We start from the raw sequence: 19,528 nt of genomic DNA, 5'->3' as shown, positions 1-19,528 counted from the left end.
TGCACGCTGTCAGAATAAGTTCTCCTCCCAGTGAAGTCTTCACATCATCACCTCCGACTCCTCTGTTGACGTCAGTGTCTTGAACACTTCCTGCTCTCGGACGCATGTCGTTACAGCAGAACGCTTCAGATTTGGTGTTTCTACTGTTACACGATTTTAAAAACAGGGTTCTACTCACAATCCACACAAGTAGCAGAATATGTACTTAAACACTCGTCACATCAAGTGTTTTAAATGATGAGCTGCAGACACATTTATATTTATAATACTAAATGGTGCTTCTGGACGTTGCATATCTCATTGTATTGTTTCGTGGCTGCACGCCTCTTCCCGCCATCAGAACGCTGTTTACGTACTTTTCACCAGGAAACTGTTCCAGCGAAGGCTTCATGAGGCTTCCTTTGTTGAAGGAACATTACAGAGACACAGACAGGAACTCCCAGGTTATCAGGAACTGACCCGACTTTGTTTCTCACTCAGCAGCTATTTGAAAAATGTATCTGAATCATGTTTGTTGGAAGAAAGTGACACATTGGACACACAGAGGATTCATATTAGTAATAAGACTGTAAGAAGGTTGTTGACACTCCATAGTGTCATTAATATTTCCTTTGAAGAGGGAAAGTTGCAACACCCTCCCTAAAATGATATAACTACTTATGTTGATATAAATAAAAGTGCATAAATATGACAAACATGGCAACCTTTATGATTATCAAGAGGCAAATCTTTTTTAATGTATGAGTTGAGCGGTCAGTGTGTGTGTGTGTGTGTGTGTGTGTGTGTGTGTGTATGTGTGGATATTCTCTTAATCCTCTCAGTCGCTCCACTAACTCCTGTGCCACAGCGGTGCCCTCACTTTACCCTGTGCTGTGAACCGAGCTACCTCTCACTGCCCTTTCTTTCAGTGCTCTCTCCCCGCAGTGTGAGACGCTCACACTTGATTCATGTTTTAAGAGCTACACTATCTCACAAATACACAAACATACATGTTCTGCCCCACAAAGCCAAACAGCTGGAGCCGTGAGAGTCGCGAAACTGAGATTTCACAGATTTCACAGAACGTCCCGGGGTCGGTTTCAATCCAAACACAAAACCATGTTAAAAAAACTGAAATAAATTGTCAGTTTTCTGTGTTGGTGACTTGTAGTCCACCAACCAGCAGCTAACGTCAGTGTTACACTTCTGTGTACTCTCCCAAGTGTGTGTGTGTGTGTGTGTGTGTGTGTGTGTGTGTGTGAGCTGAGAAAATGAACAAGTGTGTTAACTTGTGATGTTTCTATTTCTAATAGAAAAGGTTTTAATGTCCTCAACATTCTCCAAATTGCTTTTTCTTTACTGGCAAGAGAATAAAAATGTTTGATGTTATCTTTTGTGTGGCGTGAACTCTGACACACTTCTCTTGTATCTCTCTGTCTCTGCCTCACAGGGAGTCAGCGGGTTCACGGGACTGACCGGGTCCGTCCTGGATGGAAAGTTTTTGGAGAGCGAGACGAGGGGCCCCCCCGCCACAACCCACCCCCCTCCGGGGCCCCTAAGGCTAACGTGATCCCCCCATTTGTGCTCCTGTCATAAAGAATGCGCCTGCTGAACCACTTTCCCACCACTAAGAGGATTACTAAGGTAATGCTCCTGAATCAAGAGATGCTCCGGCACATCTCGACATTGGGAAGCTGAATGTAATAAACGTAGAAAGCTGGACGTACTTTACTCTGCGGGTCAAACTGGGCCCGGATCTCACAGAGTGGACACACGAGGCGCTCTGTGTGATCTGAGACTCACATCAAATCAGGCATTGCAGCAAAAAACGCCAGTCCTCCCATTGCTTTGATCGTGGGGGGGGGGGGGGGGCAGTGCATTTCGGTTTGGCCAATCAGGTAGCCGGAGATCCAGAGCTGTACAACCCGCCATCAAGGAGTACGAAGAGGGTTAAACGGGCCATTAGTTAAGTGACACCATCACACCAACACAACGACTGGTTCGGTGTGAATGAGTCGTTAGAGTCGTTAGTTTTGAATCCATTGAAAGGGAAACAGCTCAATGAGCGACTCCTGCCTCTGAATGTTTTAGTTGAACTGTACTCGACCCTGCAGGTTCACATTATTAACAACCAAACCGTGTGTGTGCAAGTGTTTTGCAGTCGTCTCCTCCCTTATAGTGTGTCGGTGAGTACACACAGCGAAGTGCTTTCTGTTCAAGGAGCGGTCGAGGTTTGCAGGACCAAACGTTTGACGCAGAAATCCCTGAAGACTGAAGGAAAACTTCACGGTTCTTCAGATTCAAAGCGTAAACTTTCGGTTCCTGGTTTCATTCTTGAGTTTAGTTTCTGGTGCACAAGTTGAAAGCTTGGTAGGATTTTCTAAATATTCATTTATTAAACTGTGTTCCTCACTAGAGTAACTGCCTGGCCTGGGAATACGTCTGGAAAACATTGATTGTGACATTTAAGGCGAACGTGCTTCACAGAATCCTGCAGTGATGGTTGATGGTTGTTAGTTTTCCCACTGTGTTCGCAGGTCGTGTTTAACTAAGGCGTGTTTACGTAGTGACCCTGATCCTGTCGCAGGCCTCACGTCCGATCAGGATCAACTATGCCTCTGTGTGTGTGTGTGTGTGTGTGTGTGTGTGTGTGTGTGTGTGTGTGTGTGTGTGTGTGTGTGTGTGTGTGTGAGTGTGTGTGTGTGTGTGTGTGTGTGTGTCTGTGTGTGTGTGTGTGTGTGTGTGTGTGTGTGTGTGTGTGTGTGTGTGTGTGCGCGACATGGCGAGGTTTCCAAAAGATAACTCACTTCCTCTTTGGCGACTTGTTTGTTTTTCAGTCTGATGGCCACCAGCCTCCTTTGTGTCGCCAGTGTCAGATGGCGGTTGTATTGGCGCACCAGATGCCCATAGAAAAAAAAGGACACACACACACACACACACACACATACACACACACACACACACACCCACACACACACACACACCTACACACTCCTACAGAACAAGGAATGTTGTAAAAAACATCTTTCCAATGCAAATGTTTTTCCCCTGGTCTTCTCCTCGTCTCCTCTGCAGCACTGAGGCGTCTCCTCATGAGGAACAGCGTCTCCCTCTCAGCTTTCTCTTCTCTCGTAGTGGAATGGCCCCGTCACCCCGAACACGTATGACCCCGAACATTAACTTTCTGTTCACACCTGGAGCCAGAGCAGAACAAACCAACAGCCTTTATTTTCCAAATAAACCAAGAGACCTGTGGTCTACACTGTAATGAAGATCCTCCGCAGAGGTGAACTGTTCCCAGAACGCTCACAGTGGGGATGAGGTGAGCGGGGTTGAGGCCAGAAAATCCCCTCTGTAAAACCCAGGAAAATGAAACATTAATAAGTATAGGCTGGGGCGAGCGGGGCCGGGGGGGCGGTGTTAGCGATCTGGTACAGACGCAGGAGGGGGGCCTGGTGGGAGGCTGGCACAGTTCAATATGAAGAGTGGAGACTGGGCAGAGGTTTACATGAACGCGCACGTCTGCCAAGCAGCTGATCAGCTTTGAGGTTGTCGCAGGTGAAAGTCACGTCGGATGAGTTTTATATATAAACTGCATCCAAAACGTGTCCGACCGTTAGAAATATCTGGTTTTTAAGGTTAAGGTAAAGATTGTAATACCTTTGTACACGTCTAGCAACATTAGCATTCATGTGGAACCAGTTTCTGACTACGTGACAAAGAGCAACATTTATTCTCCGCGTAGCTGCAGTTTGCAGGACGTATCCGGGCACTGTAGGTAAAGAAACACGTTACGGATATTCAGAGATTAAACTCAGATTCTCTGACATTAAAGTCGAGATTTAAGAGAAGAAAATTGGATATTCTCTGAGAATAAAGAGGTGAATTTAAGAAAGCACCTCATGTTCCTCAGACCCACAGACGCTTGTCGTGTATTACATCTGATACTGGTGTTCTTTCCCCTGAATCAGCATATTATCAGCAGCAACATGAACATATTCTGTATATATATATATCTCCAGCGTTAAAATGTGAGGCTGCAACAGGCCAAGCACCAACATGTGTTATACACTTCTTCTTTAGTGGAAAATAAAACATCACAATGTATAAATAACTTAGTTTGTATGTAAAACAGGTGTGTTCCCCTCGACTCAGGTGCACTTCTGTTACGTCACTGAGCTCCAGGTGCTGAACGTCGACTTCAAGAGCTTCCATTTGAGGACAAACTATGTCTTTTGTTTTTCACACTTTAAGTTTTTAGATCGACAGACAATAATATGAGACGTAGAGAATTTGTCTTCTCATCTACAAACACAAGCTGTTGCTTTCCCAGCATGAGGAACTGCTGGCCCGTACATATTTATTACGTTTCCAATCGTTTGTGCTCGCTGGTGTTTCCTGCAGTGGTGACCTTTTCACTTCGGCCTGCACTACTACACTACCGTCTCTGTTCATGTTCGTGTTTCTAATCCTCTTGTTTCTCAACAAACCTCTGTAGTTTGTCTTTACAGTGTAACAGGATGTTTTTTACCCGTCACAGATGGAAAAACACCTGAACACACACACAGATACATGTTACAGTGAGAGCCTTGTTTCCTCTCAGAATCACATGACATCAGAACTATGGGCAGCAGAAACAGGAAGTTTCAGTATTTGTGGCACAAACCACAAACTCACGCAGCCGATCGTCTCTCGAGCAGCTGCTGAAACACATCTGCTGCATCACACAAGTTTAATAAGATAACCAAAAATGAAGGCCGATAACAAAGAGAGTTAAAGGAACAAACCTCAGAGAACATCTATTTATTAATATTCAGAACATTTGTGTCTCTGTAAGTTTGTGAATTATTACGTTGCAATGTTTTTATTACGGCTTTTATTTAATGTTTTGTTACTCACAGAGTTCACTGTACTCGAGTACAACAACAATAGAAATCCTTCTGGATACTAATCTGAGCAGTGGAATATGTTCGTGTCTGTTGTCATGCAAAAATACAAATTTTATAAGTTTTGAATGAAGTGTTTGTTGTTGTAAGAAATGTCAAACATTTAGCACTTTCAATCAAACGGCAGCAGCTGAGTTAGTGATGCAGGTGCTAACAAGACAGGAAGTACAGCGGGAGGCCTGTTTCACCTTCCTTTCACTTTCCTCACTCTCTGGACCTGACCCCGCCCCGCTCACCTGTCTGACCCTGGACCTCAGATTTATATTTTTATTTTTTATGCCTTTGCATATGTGTATACGTGTGTGTGGGGGGGTCACAGGGCCCCCCCCCCCCCCCCCCCCCCCCCCCCGCCCGCCTGCCCGCTCAGTTTCCTGATCCGTCTTAGATCTGCTGGGTCGAACTAAAGCCCCAAACAAAGGCTCGTACACAGAGAGCCCCACACAAATGTACTCATGTGTGACTGAGGGCACAGGAATGTGTGCGTGTGTGTGTGTGCGTGTGTGTGTGTGTGTGTGTGTGTGTGTGTGTGTGTGTGTGTGTGTGTGTGTGTGTGTGTGTGTGTGTGTGTACAACACAGAGATTATGAGGAGGGAGAGAATCAACAGAAGTGTCCTTTCACTCACGAGTGTGTCGTCTTCTGCATTATTCATTTATTTACGCCGTGTGTGTGTGTGTGTGTGTGTGTGTGTGTGTGTGTGTGTGTGTGTGTGTGTGTGTGTGTACAGTTGTGAATGCAATGAGCTGCATGTGAGTTTAAATATGTAGCATTTCTTTTCTCTTGTATTATTAATCTTTATATAATTCCTCTGCAGTGAAAGTCTTGTGCACCTCCAGAGATCAGCGACGCAGTAAAAACCTGCTTTTCTTGTTTTGTTTTGCATCTTCCTCAACACAACGTGTTCCTGCAGGATTCCTGCTGTTCGGATCCTCAGGATTGTTTGCACTTATTGTCACGTTGGCTAAATGAACTGTGATGCAAAAGTGGAAATGGCTGCATGGCATTATAGGTGTATTTTCTGTAAGATAATATGACACTGTTTGTCTTCTAAATGTGCCTCATCATCGTGATGTGTAATTTGAACTTGTGTCACAAGATCACAAAGCCAACATGTCATTTTGAGAAGCAGTTTAGGGTGTAAAGACATGAAGAAAGAGGTCAGCTGCGGACGGTCTGACCTCCAGCTGAGACAGATTCATAACACTGAGGTCACACACTGGTCATGAGCTGACCTCTGACCCCTGATTCTCTGCACATATACGAGAATCATTGTGTTATTAAACCAGGTAAATCACAGAGATTAGATCATCTCTAATCTCAGCAGCAGGTGCTACAAACGTAAAACAAACCGTCTCAGCTGCAGACCAGAGGAAACACACGTAGAAAGTTCATCAGTCGTAGTCACAGGGAGACTCAGCACCTCTCCTACATGAGCTGGACATACAGACCTGATGCTGTTCAGCTTCTTATTTCTGTTGTTTCCTCTCTTTGTGGTCATTCTGAGAGTTTTTCTGGTTGGTACACGTCTCTTTGAGTTATAATTAGCAGGTGAAGATCAGGGGGCCCCTGGGTCTCTGGGTCTCTGCCCCTGGGTCTCTGGATCTCTGCCCCTGGGTATCTGGGTCTCTGGGTCTCTGCCCCTGGGTCTCTGGGTCTCTGGGTCTCTGCCCCTGGGTCTCTGCCCCTGGGTCTCTGGGTCTGGGTCTCTGCCCCTGGGTCTCATGGTCTCTGCCCCTGGGTCTCTGAGTCTCTACCCCTGGGTCTCTGGGTCTCTGCCCCTGGGTCTCTGGATCTCTGCCCCTGGGTCTCTGGGTCTCTGCCCCTGGGTCTCTGGATTTCTGCCCCTGGGTCTCTGGGTCTCTGGGTCTCTGCCCCTGGGTCTCATGGTCTCTGCCCCTGGGTCTCTGGGTCTCTACCCCTGGGTCTCTGGGTCTCTACCCCTGGGTCTCTGGATCTCTACCCCTGGGTCTCTGGGTCTCTGTCCCTGGGTCTCTGGGTCTCTACCCCTGGGTCTCTGGATCTCTACCCCTGGGTCTTTGGGTCTCTGTCCCTGGGTCTCTGGGTATCTGCCACTGGGCCTGGTCAGTCATTCATCAATGGTAGTGTAGTAGTACAAGTAGTATAACTTGTGTTATCAGCAGTGTTGGGGACGCGTCAGTATTAAGTTGTAGTTTTAACAGCAACAGAAGGAAATGCTTTATTTCTGAGGACTCAAAGGTCAGACTGCTGGCACAGATCTGAGTCATCAAAACATTAATAATAAACTGGAAACTATAGACACACACACACACACACAGTCACACACACACACACAGTCACATGACAGTGTGTGTAATCTCCAGACAGGAGATCTGTTTGCTTTGAAGCTGCCTGATCTGCAGAGACGACCCTGCTGACCGACGTCTTGTCCTAGTTATTCATAAAGCTTCATAAAGACTCAGTGACCTGAAGTCTTCATGAACCTGTTCAAGTGAATGTTCGTGTTGGGAAACTGCAGCAAATTGTACACATGTAGAGTTCACCCTTCAGACAATTTAAAACCATGATGACAAACTGCTGCGCTCTTTAACTGTTGTTCTTGCTTTTCTCATTAATATTTTTTGTGAGTATTTATTTTGTTTTAATTGTAATTATTTTGTTTTGTTTTGAATGGATTGAGCAAAGGAACATGGCACGTGGCTGCAGGAGAACAGTATACTTCTGTTTTCATTATCATAAGATCACAGAATACATTTATGGGTATTGTTCTAGTTTTTATGACCTGCTTGACTACACCTATTGTAGAAATGTCCTCCCGTTGTCTTCAGTGAGTCTCTGGGTCATCGCTCTGTTTGTACACAAAAGCACGTCACTGCTGTGCGTAAAGAGTCTCCACCTCCTGCATCCAGGCGCCACTCCTCCCCCCCTGTTTTCTCCCCCTCCCTCCTCCTCTCCCCTGTAGGTCTGGGCTGATGCAATGCTCATCTTTATAAAAGGGTGAGTCCCCACCCCTCCTCCAGCAGATCAGGGTTTTCTCTCCGAGCGCACCGCACCTCTGCGAATGTTAATTAGATGTAAATCTAAATTCTTTAGATTGTGAACGTTGGTCAGTTTATTCTAAGACTCTTTTATTATTTCTTCACTTGAATCGTGTCTTGAAGCAGAGCCTGTCTTTAATAGGTCCATCCATTCATTTTTCAATGTATTCATATTCAACCTGAATACACTGAAGGATCAATCCGCTTTTGTGAAATAAATCGTCCGGACATTTGTTTCTTTTTTTACTGAAAGGATTTTACAGGCATCCTGCCACATCTCCTCAAGGTAAGAGTGCCGGCATCTCTTCTTTACTGTCAGCAGATTATCGGGTACAGGCGGGACACTGTTGGAACATCATTGTGAGCTTTAATGTGGGACACTTATTGGTTGGCTGTGTAAATATTTATTTGTCTTTGTTTGTATTTTGAACATCATTGAATGAGAAGTGGACTCCAGCTCTCTCGCGCTCATTAGTCAGTGTTAAACTATTGTTGCCATATTGACTGTGTGTGCCTGAAGAGCCAGAAAGAGGCTCTCTCCTTCAGGTCAGCTCTGGGCCAAATAAACACTGAAGCAGTGACAGTGATGCTGCAGAGGACTTGTGTCTGGAGGCCGTCTCTGCCTCCAGGTGATTCAACACGAGCTGAGAGAAAGAGAAATCATGTAGTCCTGCCTGTGTCATCTCTAAAATATGTAATCATCAACCGACTCTGGATCAGAGCGCGAGCCTCTGCGCAAAATGGAGAGCCCATAAAGACACAACACGTGCCATTGTTTCCATCAGGGTCGGCCCTGGAAATAATGTTATTAAGTGTGTCTGGGTGACGCCTTCTGCGCCCTGTGTGGATATACATGTGCGCACTGCTCAGCCGAGACACACACAGGATTTAATATTACATTAATAACACACAGGCTTTACCTGAATGTGTCCTGTGTGAGGATAAAGACACGCCCTGTGTTCATTTCTACAATCGTTTCGAAGCGACATGTGCGCAAAGTCAGCGGCGAGTACTGCGGCTTTTTGTCATAAAGCGCTACAGCGGGCTGAGGGGATGTCGGCTGGACTCGGATGCCGGTCTGGTATTTTTCCACTGCCGGTGCGTCACCACTCCCCTCTCCCTCCCTCTCCCCCTCCTTTCTTTAGAGAAAGTCACATGATCGTAAACCCAGGAGGGGGGCTGCGGGCGCGCGCCTGCTCACTATAATATTGATTATATTCAAAAAGAGCGTGAACGCACACAGATAGAAATGCAGAAATGGGTAAAAATGAATAATATCAATTAAATGTGCTCTTTTTCCTGCTCTCAGATCAACAGCATGAAACAGCCCACTGCCAAAACTGAGATGAGCCGCTTCAACATCTCTCCTGAAGAAGACAGCTGCAGCTCCAACAGCAACGAGTACACCTACCAGGACTGCCCCAAGAAGGTCCCGCTGGGCAGGTGGGCTTCAGAACATGTCAACGCACCAAGTGTTAGATATAATCTGCTCTGGCACACAGCGTCTCTAAACTCTCCTTTTATTCTCTTTTAAAGCCAATTCTCTGACATCGAGGCAGAGAGTCAAAACTTCCTCCCTGAACACAACCTGGGCAAGAAGAAGTATGAGACTGAATACGTAAGAGCTCCTCCAACCCGACACATTTATCTGCTTTAGTGTCACTTTGTCGTCACTTCCTGAACCTTTGCTTTCCCCACAGCACCAGGGCAATGCTTCCTTTGGCATGTCCGTCTTCAACCTGGGCAACGCCATCATGGGCAGCGGCATCCTGGGTCTGTCCTACGCCATGGCCAACACCGGCATCGCCCTCTTTGTGTAAGTTTTGATTCACCAGTAACTTCTCTACTAGCTGGAGAGTAAGAATGCTGATTTGGTTGAAACAACCGTAAAGCACCTTCAGGCATCATGTAACGATCCAGACTTATAAGAGGAGGTGTGTGCGTGTGTGTGTGCGCGTGCATGTGTGTGTTTGCTCTGCAACCACATTGCAGTTGTACATCAGTTCACTGACACGGGGAGGGAGCGTCAGCAGAAGCAGCTTAGCTGAGCTAATCCTTCTGCATTTGGACCAGAGTTATGTAAACGGAGAGCTAATGCAGGAGATCATGAATGAGGCGCCGTGCACTTCAATCGGAGCTTTACGCCTCTAGGAAGTTGGGGAATACAGAAGAGTCGTTATCATTAGAAGATAGCTTGTCTGTTTGCATTTTGAAACACCCCCACATCAGCAATTACAGTTACAAAAGGTTTCGCAACCTCTCGCAGAACAAACTTACTCTCTATGAAAGGTCGTCCAAAGCATATAAAGGTACGACGCGTTGTGATGTCAGAGGCAGGCGAGCGGCCAGCTGGACACCAGCAGGAAGGAAACATCTTTACTGCACGGCTCCTCAAATGGCCTGGAGATTAATTTTCACCTGCACTATTAATACCCAGGCACATATGGCTCTGCAGCGACCTCCGGGCGCTAAGAGGATCCCGTACAGGGAAACCTTTCGTTCTTTGTTACCCTGCTGATGCTGCTCGTGACTCAGAACCTGCACACTGATGCAGCCTTCAAGGTCTTTAATGATCCAGAGAAGACACACATTCATGTTCATTGTAAAGATTAGCACATCCACATGTTTGTTTCCTGGTAGTTTCCATCTTCCTGTCAGCTAAAGATCCCTCTGGTGTGTTTGCAGGATTCTCCTCGTGGCCGTTGCCATCTTCTCCTTGTATTCTGTCCACTTGCTGCTGAAGACAGCCAACGAAGGAGGTGAGTCTGTCAGACCATCCTGTGTCCAAACCTCCCAGTGGCGTCTTGAGGTATCGTCTGGAAGCTAAATCTTTCTGTCTTTGTGTATTTCCTGGTCGAAGGTGCGCTGGTGTACGAGCAGCTGGGTTACAAAGCCTTCGGGATGCCGGGGAAACTCGCCGCCTCCATTTCCATCACCATGCAGAACATCGGGGGTGAGTGTTTCATTTAATCACCCTGAGTTTATTCAACGAGCTACAACACTATCCCTCTGTGTCTGACTGCACGGGGGAGTAAAGAGAGGAAACAGAAATCTTGGCTGCTGGATGTGTGTTTGGAACATGGAGTAACTTCCAGGAAAACTTGAGTCATTCAACTGATGTGATGCTTTGCACCGACTGCTTGAGTATCAGACATCACTGTTTCTGTAGTGGAGGTTCCCTCGTGGCGCCACACGGCTTCTAACTGTAGTTTGTCTTTGCAGCCATGTCGAGCTACCTCTACATCGTCAAATACGAGCTGCCCATCGTCATCGAGTCCTTCATGGGACCCAGCAACGGGTGAGTGACAACACATCTGCTGCTGTGTGAGCATTAAACACAAAGTCTTTCAAGGGCCACCTCTTTCGAGGCGCCAGTTTGAGTTTTCTTGTAAACAAACAAGAGTTATGTTTATAAATCATAAAGATATTGCTCCATAGCACCTAGTGGTCAGAAAGTGCAGCGCGGAGCTTTAACTATCAGCAGCCGAACAGGAAGCAGTCGGGCTTTAGAGTTATTCATGAGGTCGGATTAATTTTAGTTTACATAAATATGAAATAAAAATCATCCATTTTGTTTGACTGAAGTGCGAGTCGGAGGTGTGAGCGATGACGATATTTTGGTTTCAGCGCCTTTGCATCCTTATTAACACATTTCAACACCAGCGGGCGTCTGCAGGGCAGACAAGCTGTTTATAAATGAAGGTGTAAGCGAGAGCAGGCAGAGGCACTCAAAGTGAAGTGGCACATCAAGCAAAATGGCTGCCGGTTGTTTTTGAGTGCTGAGTGGTGGAGAAGGGGAAGCAGCGTCTTTGTCCTCCTGCTGGCGGAGAGGGAGGGACAGACAGCGGCCCCTCAAAGAGCTCTTTTAGAAGAAGACGCAGCCGGTGCTGCAGCGAGACAGAGCGCACCATGAGCTCACTGCGACCTCGCTTCAGGTTTAAAAATTGATGTGTTTGCTGCTTTGTTAGATCTATTTGTGAGCGATGCAGTCGTCCTGTGCAGCCAGTGTTCAGCCGACAGGAGTGAAGAGTTCTGACTCAGGCGATATGTTGATAACGCAGGCGACTTTAGTGACCTTAGTTTAGTCTTGGTGTCTGTTTGTTACTTGATGGTACATGTGATCAAAGCTGCTTCATTGATACATATAGACGTAAACATCTGATCTTCTGCCAACACCTTAATGACATTCAATAAAAATGTGGAATATTGGAATATTTCAGCCTTTTTGTTTCTTAAAATGAGATGATGGGAATGTTTAAGTGTTTATTCTTCTTCATTTACTTACACAGTACAGCTCAGTGTCAAATAATCCATCAAACATATATCAAATCTAATAAAAACAGGAAGCAAAGATGGGCGGAGTTTTTATTATGTTTCTGTTGTTACATTCCGACTGATGCAAACCTGCACCACAGGAAGGTCCTGCTGTGTTAGTTCAGGTCTGACACGTCTCACCTGCTGTGTTTCAGAGTGTGGTACACTAATGGGGACTACCTGGTGCTGATGGTGACGTTCACCATTATCCTGCCGCTGTCGCTGCTCAGGAACTTGGGTAAGCAGTGTGTGTGTGTGTGTGTGTGAGAGAGAGAGTGTGCAAGTCTCAAAATGTTCACGACTCGCAGTGAAAGTCATAAAAAGAAGCATTCTGCAGCTTTAATAGAGAGTGAAGAAAAACAAGTTCATGTTGTTTGCTGCCCTCCTCAGGTTACCTTGGTTACACCAGTGGTCTGTCCCTGCTCTGCATGGTGTTCTTTCTGATTGTGGTGAGCACACACACACACACACACACACACACACACACACACACACACACACACACACACACACACACACACTTTAAGATCCGCCCAGAATATGAACTAATTAATCCTAAACTGCGTCGTCCTCCAGGTGATCATCAAGAAGTTCCAGATCCCGTGCCCACTCCCCGAGGACATGAACGCTCTGAACGAGAATATAAGCAAATTGCTGAACGCCACCTTGTCCCACATCAACAGCAGCGCCGTGGACTACAGTGAGGACGCGTGCACGCCAAAGTACTTTGTCTTCAACTCTCAGGTAAAGCTCTTTGTTCTTCATCTGGAGGATTAAGGTGCGACTCCACCAGCACAAACATGTTTTCATGTTCCATTACATAATGCTTTAAACATCACATTTCAGAAAGCTTGTAATATAAAGATGATTGTGTTAATGTGAGAGGTTTCATAGTGACATTAGTTAAAACTATTTAAAGCTGCTACTGAAACACATATCTGGGCATGAATGTTGAACTTGTTGTTTTTTACAGACCGTTTACGCCGTTCCCATCCTGACCTTCGCCTTCGTGTGCCACCCCGCCATCCTGCCCATGTACGAGGAGCTGAAGGAGTGAGTGCACAGCTTCACTTTCACACAACAGCTGCTTTCTTATCATTTTTAAACCTTGACATAAAAGTCGGTGTCTAAACGAAACGTCTTCTCCAAACAGCCGCTCCCGCCAGAAGATGCAGGGCGTTGCCAACGTGTCCTTCCTGGCCATGTTCATCATGTACCTGCTGGCCGCACTCTTCGGATATCTGACCTTCAACTGTGAGTGTTTTTGAAGAAACAATGTAAATAATGTGCCATGTTGCCCGTTCTGTAATCTGCCTGAAGCGTAACAGTAACTGAAGGAGAAAACCTCCTTTCCTCAACATTTTGAGGGAAACATAAAAGTCTTCAGGAACAAATGAGCAGTAAGAGTTCATCGTACCGGAGTGGGTTCACAAGCGGTCAGTGTCCCTGATACACGTGTCAGAGCGGATCAATCATGCAAAGTTAGGAGAAGAAGTTTCCAGGTCCAAAGTAAACAGTACAAAACAGTCCGGACTCAAGGCCTGTTATGCAAGAGTGTGAAAAAGCCCACCGGCCACAGCTGCCGCGGGGCCACCGTGTTTGTTATGGCACGACCTTCTGATGGAAATGTTGCTGGAACATCAAACTGGTTAAACAAGAGCTTGATAATTAGAAAACAACGTCATCAACCGACATGACGGAGCCGAACACCAAATGATCTTTTGGTCAAACCTGGTCTTTAGTCTGGGTTTTCTACCTTCAGAGGTTCGAACAAAGACAAACGTATAAAGAGAGAAATGTTTCACGTACTGAACACAAGGTTTTATTCAGAGGTGAGCTGATGAAGCCTCTTCATGCTCAAGTATTTTACAATTTACATGTTCTCCTAAATATATCTGTATCGAGTATACAGCCTCGCGTGTCTTTGAGGACAAACTCTGGCACCAGTGTTGGCAGATATGTTTATGTATATATGATAAATATTAAACTATCTTACCAGAGGCCTATAATCATTGTTGTCATCATCATAACCACGAGCGTGCAGGTGCAGCACACAAAACACGCATTTAAAACTCCTGGCTGTAAACATTTACACGCATTATTGATGTACATCCTACTGAGCGCAACGCCTTCAGTAGGATGTACATCAATAATCCTCTTTGGGTTCGAAACAGATTTGATGTTTTATACCAGACGCAGATGAAAGGTGTCCTGGATCACTTTCCTGTCGCTTTAAACGTCTTTACGAACGCGTCACATCAGTGAACACAGCTCCCGCTCTAACATTCTCTGCGCTCTCTCCACACAGTGCACGTGGAGCCTGAGCTGCTGCACACTTACTCCAAGATCTACAAGTCTGACGTGCTGCTGCTGATCGTGCGTCTGGCTGTGCTGACCGCCGTCACCCTCACCGTCCCTGTGGTGCTTTTCCCCGTAAGTGTCAAAGACATCCAGCTAATCCTAATATTTGTGTGAAGACCTCGGCGGGTCACGGAGGATAACTTCTCTTTGTCTTATAGATTCGTACCTCCGTCAACCAGCTGCTGTGCGCCTCCAAGGAATTCAGCTGGGTCCGCCACACCATCATCACCATGGTGCTGCTGGCGAGCACCAACGCCCTCGTCATCTTTGTCCCCACCATCAGGGACATCTTCGGCTTCATCGGTAGGTGCACGAGAACAGGAGTGTGAATGGAGATTCTTATCATCTGATCGTTGTGTTTCTGTAACAGACTGCATCTTTGTTCTTTGTAGAACTTGAACTTTTTATTCTTAAAGTCACTTTTAGTATAAAGTTTGTTACCTTTGTTTTCCTTTGTGTGTTTATATTGTTGTAGTAATACAATAATGCCATAAAAACGTGTTCCTTCCTCACACAGGCGCCTCTGCTGCTGCCATGCTCATCTTCATCCTGCCCTCGGCGTTCTACATCAAACTGGTGAAGAAGGAGTCCATGAAGTCCATGCAGAAGATCGGGGTGAGAACTCCACAGGAGCCCTTTAGTCTGTGACAAATACTGTAAACATGGGAAACAGCCTGAATACAACATGCAGCACTGACTCACATGTTTTATCTGCTTCAAAAAGTATAAAAACAACAATTTGTGTTTTTTCCGGGTGTTGTGCGTCTTATTAATCAAAACGTTCCTCGTCTCCAGGCCACCGCCTTCCTGATTTTGGGCTTTGTGGTCATGATCGGCAGCATGAGCCTCATCGTCCTGGACTGGATCCACAACGCCACCGCCAGTAGGGACGCACACGGCGACGGACACTAAAGCTCCACCCGCTGCGGCCGGCCAGGAGAGAGGAGGCGGCGCTGCTACGACCGCGCAACCAACAAAAGATCGAAACCTATTGTATAAGTAGAAAAACAAGGCCTCACGTGACACTCGGCTTTGACTTCCTGAGCGACAAACCATGAACCATTCCAAGAGAATGTATCGAACTTTGTACAGTTTGCTGTTTTAGGCCACACAGTTGGTGTTTTACTTGTTTTCTCTTTTTATCGTAACTTTTTTTCATCGTGGTTTTTATTTTGGTTCTTTTGTAGTTATGGTACAGCTGAAAACAAATATTTGAAGGTGCCTCAAAGAAGAGATGACAGTCGTAGAGTTCAAAATGCAGCTTACACTCAGGTACGGTGTGTGTGTGTGTGTGTGGCTGTGACCTCAGAGCTCGCCAACAACTGATCCTGCTGAGAAACCGACGTGGATCTCCTCAGATCGACACGAGGTGGCAGACTTCTCAAGGACGAACAAGTTCCTTCCAACATTTGTTGTTTGTTTTGTTCCCTTTTCTCTTTTGCCAAAAATGTATTTGTTAAGCATCTTTGTATATTGAGAAGCACTTACTGTTCAGCACACTTGTGTGGAGAAACCAGTTTTCACAGGCGAGGCCTACTTCAGCGCCTCTGCTGTGTTCGTACCGAGGCTTTGTGACCTTGCTTCTAGCGTCAGCTTGTAAAACCTGATGTAAGTCAACCTGCCTTCTTCAGAGTACCTCTCCAAACTAGTAACCGTTATAACCTGCTGAAGATCTTGTTGGAAAAGCACGTGCAGCGACGACACTACTGCTTTGAGCCTCGAGTTGGAAACTTAAAAAAAAATTCTTTATGGGAGAATACATTTGACCACACGCAGTGGTTGTAATATACCTGTTTAGCTTGCAACAAAAAGAAACTAGAAGTCAGGTGTGCTCTTGAAAACTGACAACCAAACAACAAAGAAAGCTAAGGAGAGCGTCTGTAACAATATTTTGAGTGTTTTTGCGTACAGTTTGAAATGTTTCACAATGAAGAACGCGGACTCGCTTCCCGCCGAGACGTGAGCCTCTGATGGTGCACTGTGCTTCCAACACTAACTTAACACATCAACATACTGTTATTGTCCAACATCTATTTATGGAAGACCGTGAAATCAGTGTAATTTAATCTATTTTACTATATTTATATAATATTGTATGTACATATATATATGTATATATATCTATTGAGTTCAACTGTATATACGCTTTGTTTTGTTTGAACTGTCTTTTTTTTACAATAATGCATTGGAGCTGTAAAACAAAAGCAAAAACCCCCAAAGCTGGTGAATTTGTGATATTGAATCTGCTCCAACACACTGGAGCTTCCTCTCTGAAGACTGAATGATCCTCAGTGTTGATTCTGTGAAACCTGTGCTACATGTGGAAGCCACCGGGACACCAGCAGCAGTGTCCTTTCCTTTCTGGCCCCCTGAACACGAACCCCGGATCAGCGAAATGTGCTCTTTGCACTTCCTGGTTGGAGAGGACATCAGCCATCTCTTGACCTCAGGAGCAAAGAGGGCTTTGCCCGCCAGTGTTACACTCTTGTTTCAATGAAACACTATGTATATCCTGTAAATAATGTCTAATTAAAATAGATAACGATCTAATAACAGGTTGGTGTTCTGTGTGTCCTGTGTCAGTTTGTGAATGTGGTTTATGAGGACGAGGAGACTGTTGGAAGATATTCACCATGGAGGCCACGAGGACATATTCAAGGACAAAACACACGTCGTGTTTCAGGACGGTGTTTGAAGGACAATGTTGCTTCATTGCTGTCTTGATCTCATTTATAGTTTCAACCTGGACATATTTTCTAAAAGCTGCATCGACCCATAAACTTATACGATAGTGTTGAAACATTTTAATCAAATATACTAAAGATAAACTCATAAAGCATCAGTACTGTACACACACACACACACACCTGGGTTTGATGTTAACATCTAACATTAGATATGTTATGGTCTGCAGAGTGTGTGAATGTAGTTTATAAGGACCAGGACTTAAAGTGACCTGGTGGCTCAGTGCGTGTAACGAACAGCACGGTCACTCGCAGCCTTCGTGATGAACCTTTTGACGGAAAAATCTTTTCAATTTCTTCTTAGAAGAATTAAAAGAGACAAAAGTCAAATCTGTCCTTTTTCTTCACATGCAGCTTTCATGTTACAGTTTCCACATTAGAAACGTCTCAGAAACCGATAGTTGTGGCACAATTGAAGCACTAACTCATGCAGACTTGCTAAGCAGCTGTTCAACTATCAGCTTCAGATCTCTGAGCTTCAACATTCAGCTTCTCTCTGCTCAGCAGCGGAGGCAAGAGTTGGAGGAAGATTTAATTGCAATACTCTTGTTTTACAATTACTGTAATTTTTTTACAGCACAATCCAGTAACTATGTTGTTATTTCATGTGTACGTGTTTTCTACATGCATTAGTGTGCAGCTCATGTGGAGAGAGATTTATTTGGTGTTTGTGTGTATAGTTTTAAATGAAGTGTCTGCTGTTGCTAGAGGTAGAAGATATTTGGTATCTTCTGCCTGTGTGTAGATAAAGAGCCTTCTAGTTTCACATTATGTGTTTTAACGACAGTAAACTTCTACATAAATGTTATAAAGATATTAAAGACAAGCTTAAGAAAACCTATCTGCAATTTTAACTGTTTTTTAAAGATTGTTTTGGGGGCATTTTCCCCTTCAGTGGACAGTTGATGGAGAACAGACAGTTTACTGTACAATGAAAAACTTACTTTACTAATCCTCCAACATAAAACATTTAAATTTAGAACTAAAAGCAAGAGATATACACAATATAAAAATAAATGAAGAGGTGAAAGGTATTGCACATTGAGTCACAGTACACATCCATGCTTTCTCTTTTTTCAACACAACATAATTTCTGTCAAATGTTGTATTTGTACTTACAACATTGTTGTTTATCCTGTACACACGACATCTATTGCACGTCTGTCCGTCCTGGGAGAGGGATCCCTCCTCAGTTGCTCTCCCTGAGGTTTCTAACATTTCCTCCCCCTTTAATTATGGGGTTTCTTTTAGGATGTTTTTCCTTGTGCGATGCGAGGGTCTAAGGACAGAGGGATGTCGTAACCTGTACAGTCTGTAAAGCACACTGAGACAAATGTATAATTTGTGATATTGGGCTATATAAATACATTTGATTTGATTTGTTAGTACTGTGAACCTATGAAATATTGCACAAATAAGGCGAGGGGAACATGCCGAGGACAGAGGGCTGGAATCGACCCGGGACACTGCAGCTGTTCATACTCTCATACTTTTCCTTTTTCATATAGTAATAACTCATTACATAGATTTCTGAACCAATGAAACTCGTATTTACTCTGCGCCTTCCAAAAGATCCCATAAAGCAACTCCTGATCACTTTCCTCCTGACGACGCTGCCCCCTGGTGGTCAGCAGAGGCATCACACTCAGGTTCTAAAAACAACATTCAACATGAGACACACACTGACCTGTGATGTTAAAGTGGATCCTTTATTCTCTCTGCTACCTTCTTATATCTGTATAGAAGCAGCTGCACAGATGATCCCACTCGATGCTGATTTCCATCCTGTGTGTTTAAGTGTCCCAGTAAATCCTGAAGCAGCTGGAACACCACAAACTGCAGCAGCTGAACTTAATTTCACCATCATATTAACGTCTTCTTTACACCTGAGCTTTCCTACTGCGACACCTCACAATGCCTCCAGTAAAATGAAAATAAACGTTTTCTTCCTCTGGTGACACATTTCTAACAGAACTTCACCCACAGTGTGATTTTGCAGATTAAAGGAGAGAAACGTGTCAATTGGTAACTTTATTAAAAAAATAACTCATATTTGCTCAAACTAACAGAAGTTTATAAAACAGATAATAGTGTTGAAGTTACCAACTGTTACTGAAGCTTCAGATCTTCTGAATTTATAAACTTTATAGTTTCATCTTATTGTTTAGC

At 44.8% G+C, this 19,528-nt stretch overlaps 1 protein-coding gene across 1 annotated transcript; it reads left to right on the top strand.

Annotated features, from left to right (window-relative positions):
- The first annotated feature begins 7,919 nt into the window (after positions 1-7,919).
- Positions 7,920-17,174, top strand: slc38a2 (solute carrier family 38 member 2). The gene is made up of 16 exons (XM_029462022.1): positions 7,920-8,226; positions 9,250-9,383; positions 9,477-9,558; positions 9,641-9,756; positions 10,626-10,699; positions 10,801-10,893; positions 11,163-11,238; positions 12,410-12,492; positions 12,645-12,703; positions 12,831-12,998; positions 13,228-13,307; positions 13,408-13,508; positions 14,563-14,687; positions 14,774-14,918; positions 15,133-15,230; positions 15,411-17,174. The coding sequence occupies exons 2-16, from the start codon at positions 9,259-9,261 to the stop codon at positions 15,525-15,527; spliced, it is 1,542 nt and encodes a 513-aa protein (XP_029317882.1). The 5' UTR covers positions 7,920-8,226; positions 9,250-9,258; the 3' UTR covers positions 15,528-17,174.
- Positions 17,175-19,528: the final 2,354 nt, after the last annotated feature.

This window comes from Cottoperca gobio, chromosome 23 (genome assembly GCF_900634415.1).
Source record: "Cottoperca gobio chromosome 23, fCotGob3.1, whole genome shotgun sequence".
NCBI lineage: Eukaryota > Metazoa > Chordata > Actinopteri > Perciformes > Bovichtidae > Cottoperca > Cottoperca gobio.
The sequence above is the reverse complement of the archived record's forward strand: the minus strand, read 5'-3'. Positions and strand labels throughout refer to the sequence as shown.